Source organism: Athene cunicularia, assembly GCF_003259725.1.
Source record: "Athene cunicularia isolate RWA chromosome 3 unlocalized genomic scaffold, athCun1 chr3_part1, whole genome shotgun sequence".
Taxonomy (NCBI): Eukaryota; Metazoa; Chordata; class Aves; order Strigiformes; family Strigidae; genus Athene; species Athene cunicularia.
The window spans coordinates 1,232,021-1,236,488 of record NW_020799097.1 but is presented as its reverse complement, the minus strand read 5'-3'; the positions used below and the strand labels follow the sequence as shown (position 1 = coordinate 1,236,488).

The 4,468-nt window shown below is 63.8% G+C and overlaps 1 protein-coding gene across 1 annotated transcript in view; it reads left to right on the top strand.

Moving 5' to 3' along the window:
- The first annotated feature begins 1,603 nt into the window (after positions 1-1,603).
- Positions 1,604-4,468, top strand: part of LOC113478846 — a 5,071-nt gene continuing 2,206 nt past the window's right edge. The window contains exons 1-5 of the mRNA XM_026846352.1: positions 1,604-2,554; positions 2,883-2,937; positions 3,068-3,125; positions 3,603-3,868; positions 3,914-4,463. Coding sequence (XP_026702153.1) covers positions 2,108-2,554; positions 2,883-2,937; positions 3,068-3,125; positions 3,603-3,868; positions 3,914-4,463 — 1,376 coding nt within the window. The 5' untranslated portion in view covers positions 1,604-2,107. The remainder of the gene's footprint in view (positions 2,555-2,882; positions 2,938-3,067; positions 3,126-3,602; positions 3,869-3,913; positions 4,464-4,468) is intronic.

The window sequence follows — 4,468 nt, the reverse complement described above, 5'->3', positions numbered from 1 at the left end:
GCCCTGGGCTCCCCACTGCAGCAGTCAAGAGGGACCAGTCAAGAGAATGTCCCTGGCAATGAGGGCTACAATGCGCAGACACCCAGGGATGTGGAGCTGGACCCCAACAGTCACCACACCTACCTGGGGATGATTTTCTCCACAATATGGCTCAACGTCAAAGCAGTAGGGCTGCCTGTGCTGTACATGGACACCGACAAGGCTGAGCATGGAGAGGAGAGGATTCCAAACATGGAATCCCTGGAGATAGACAGGAGCAGCCCAGCAGAGGCCAGTCCCTGGCAGTGGGTAGCCATGGGTAGGATGCGTGCCCGGGTGGCCCGGGGGCTGTGCAAGTGGGGCCGTGGGCTGCGGGAGTCCCGTGCCAAGCTCTGCAGGCGTGTCAGCACCTGGTGGAAACGGGACTGGCAGTGCTGCTGCAGGTGCTCCCGCAAGTCCCCGAGGCAAAATAATCCGTGATTGCAGCGGGCAGCCTGGAGACAGCACGTGCAACAGCTGGAAACAATGTAGAAATTACAGGCGACTGTCCTGGTTCAGCTGGGAGAGGGTTAAGAAAGAGAGGGGGAAGGGATCTCCAGGCGGGTTATTCATACCATGCTGAGTCAGGTCCGGGCGCGGCAGCGCGGGAACTTTCTTCCTTGTGGTTTTGGTTGCGGGAAGCACGGGGCTGTCTGTATCCATTACGGTATTTCTCTGTATATCTTTTGTTTACTGTTATTACTCTTTACTGTTATCATTGCTACTGTTGTTGTTCTGATTGTTTATCACACTCTCGTATTTATTATCTTAACCCGGGGTTTGTGCCTCACTTCCAGCCTGACTGGCTGAGGGTTGGGGAGGGGCAACAGTGGCACGGTCTCCGGTCCCGGCCGGGCTTAAACCACCACACACCTTCACGAGGTTTTCCACACGGGCTGCAATGTCCTGCCATATTTCAGCAGCCCGGACGGTTTTACCCTTACGTTGCCAGTTGTTCTGCTTCCATCGCTGCATCCATTTCCACAGGGTATTCGCCACTGCCCGCGAGTCGGTGCAGAGGTAGAGCCTCGGCCACTTTTCCTGCTCAGCAATATCCAAAGCAAGCCGGACGGCTTTCACCTCTGCGAACCGGCTCGATTCACGCCGTCCCTCAGCAGCTTCTGTGACCCGTCGTGTGGGACTGCACACAGCAGCCTTCCACCGGCGATGTTTTCCCACGCTGCGACAAGACCCCTCAGTGAACAGGGCATATCGCTTCTCCTCATCCGGCAGCTCGTTATATGGTGGGGCCTCCTTAGCACGTGTCACCTCCTGCTCTGGTGACATCCCGGAATCTCTGCTCTCTGGCCAGTTCGTGATCACCTCTAGTATCCCTGGGCGGCTGGGGTTCCCTATTCGAGCCCGTTGTGTTATCAACGCAACCCATTTACTCCACGTGGCATCGGTTGCATGATGCGTGGAGGAGGCTTTTCCTTTGAACACCCACCCCAGCACCGGCAGTCGGGGTGCCAGGAGGAGCTGTGTTTCAGTGCCGACCACTGCTGAGGCAGCCCGATCTCCTTCGTACGCTGCCAGTATCTCCTTCTCAGTTGGTGTGTCATTAGCTTCAGAGCCTTTGCCCCCCGCTGCCGGTGCCACTCGTGGCTCCGGGACCAGAGCCAAGGTCTGGAGGCTGGCGCCGGTCCCGAGACTGCGCGTCCCTCGGCGGGGCGGTCAGAGCTGCCCCCGTGGCCACTGCCCTTCTAGGGGGGGCTGAAGGGCCCCTGACACGGCCTGGACAGAGAAAAGGAGCAGCAGAGGAGAGCGCCGGCCCACCCGGCCCAGCCCCTCATCGCCGCTGATGCCGATGGCCTTCCCCAGGGCACGCGGTTTCACTTTGGTTGCTCACTCTTATTCGCCTCCTTTAATGGTAACTGGCAATAAATGCCGTTAATCTTCCTCACGGTGACTCTGTGTTGCCTGTGATGGCACTTAGGGAGTTCTCCCGAACCCTGCCAGCCCAGAGCGGTTTGAGTCAGCAGGAACTTTTGGAGACCACAGGGGCTTTCCTGGGGCGGCCACGCCCTGATGGCTTCAGAATCTCCAGCGCAGCCCTGGGCCACCATGGCAACCACTGTGTGCCAGCGCGATGTCATCATTGCATCACAGTGTGGCCCCTGTTTCAGCGGGTGGCAGGGAGGCTCAGCTGTCACTTCGACTGCGTGGGAGCCAGCGAGCAGGAGAGCAGATGGACCAGGCGATGGACAACGTCTCAAAGACGGAGAGAAGACACAACAAGCCGGTAGTAGCGGGGTGCTTCGGCCTCACCCCAACCTCTCCTCCCCTCGGGGCCTCTCGCCGCGTTCCTCGGCCTCCCCAGCTGACCCCTTTCACGCCCCCTTATCACCAGAACTTCTGGAGGAGATGCTGCCGCGCTCTGCGCCAGATGGAGGAGTGGAAGCTGATTGTCCTCATCTTCATCTCCAGCCTCTCCGTGTGGGGCCTCTTCATGGTGGTGCTGCCCTGCGCCCCCAATTTGTTATCTGTCCTCACCCTGGGCCTCCTCGCAGCCTGCTGGCCCAGGAGCAAGGCCAAGGCCAAGGTAGGTGTTGGTCATGGCACCCCCCGACACCCCCTGGGCAGGGCTTAGCCCCGGGCAGAGCCCGTCCCCGGGGTGCTCGGAAGGCCCCGTAAGCGGGGGACGAGCAGTGACCAGTGGCCGTTGCCCACCCAGCACGGCCCCTGCTCGGGAGCCACCGAGCCCCCTCTGCTCAGGCCCCAGCCCAGGCTTGGGGCCGGGGCCAGTCCTGCCCCCGGAGCTCCAGCTGCCCCTTCCCGGGGTCCTCGTTTGCTGGGCAGGGCTCCTCCTGGCCCAGGGGAGACCCCCTGCACTAACTAACGCGGGGCTTGTGCTCTAGGCACAGGGGAGCTCTGCAGAGGAGAAGAGCTGTCGGAGAGACGGGAGGAAGGACCCGATAGGTGAGCAACCCCGGCCCAGAGCTGCGCCGGGCTCCACAGCGGCTCCCGGCTGAGGGACGCCATTGCGGCAGAGCCCCCGCGCCGCCTGCCCTCGCTCACTGTCCCTCTGCTTTCTCCCTCCCTCTGCCAGGAGCCACCTCCGTCCCCTGCGAAGCCGTGGAAGGGGCCACCGAGAGCCAGACGGCAAGGTGAGTCCTCCAGGAGCCCCTCTCGGGGGTCCCTCTGCCCCGTGTAGCTGCGCCCTTGCCCTGGGGAGGCTGCAGGGGGGCGAGAGCAGGATCTGGCCCTGAGCCCCTGAGGTTGGGCGCCGAGGGAAGCGGGGGCTGGCTTGGGGAGGGCCAGGGCATCCCTCGGGGGGTGGCAGCTTCCCAGCACCAGGCCCCTCCCACAGAGCCCACCGGTGGCCCCAGCACCCCTCTCTGTCCTCAGCCCCTGGCCTGGCCCTTCTCTGCCGGGGCTGGAAGGTGCCCGGCCCCTCGCTGTGCCCCTCGTGCTGCTGGGCTGGCCTTGCCCCGTGTCCCCACGACCCCCCCATCACCCGGAGCACCCCAGAGCCGGCAGGGCCGGCAGGATCACCCAGGCGGGCGGGAGAAGACAGGGAGAGGGTGCTGGGTCCGGGCTGCCCCACAGCAGCCCCACACTCCAGCCGGTATCTCCCCCCACAGCTGGAGGAAGCGCCACGAAGGAGAAGGGTGGGAAAGCGGCGTCGGCGGGGACGCGGCTTCTGCAAGGGAGCTCCCCCACAGGACGGGAGACGTGGGGCGAGACGGGAACGTCGGTGCTGCCACCAGCTCGGAGCTCCTCAGGAACCAGCCCTCCTCCTCCCACAGCAGCGACCTGGAGGAGCTGGCCACGTCCCTCATGGGCTCCCTGGGCGTGACCCGAGTCTGCCGCGACCTCCTGGGAAAACTGAAGGAGTCTCGGGATAGCGGCGCTCCAAGCGTTTCCCAAGACATCCGCACTCCAAGCGTTTCCCAAGACATCCGCAAAGAATATGCCACCTGCCTGGAGTGCCGGCGGTGCCTCACCGGCAGCTGCCCGCACCACAGCGAGCCCCTGCCAGAGCGGGACCTGCCCACGCTGGCCGCCATCCTCCACAGCGTGGACCTGCTGGTGCACCAGGAGGAGCTCCAGCTGGAACTGGGGATGGGCTTTGAGCTGGTCCTGGCTGGGGAAACCGTCTACGTCTGGCAGAGAACCCATCGGTTCCCCAAAATCCCCCCGGAGCGCTGCTGCAAGAAGTGCAATGCGCCTCTGCCCAGGAGCCTTTGGGGCAGCGAGAGCTCTCAGGCATTGTCCCCTGTCCTCAGCGCCCCGGGAACAGCACAGGGGCAGATGAGAGCGGCCGGGCAGGACGCAGGGGCTCCTCCTGTGAGGGATAGGGAAGCCAAAGGCAGCGTGGAGCTGCAGCCGGCTGCACAGGGCGAGTTGCCCCCCACCACAGTCCCTGGCTGCACCCTGGCCGACGTGGCACAAACACCCTCTGCAGCGCCGGCCGAGGTGAGCAGTGCTGTGGTGTTGGCCCAGCCCT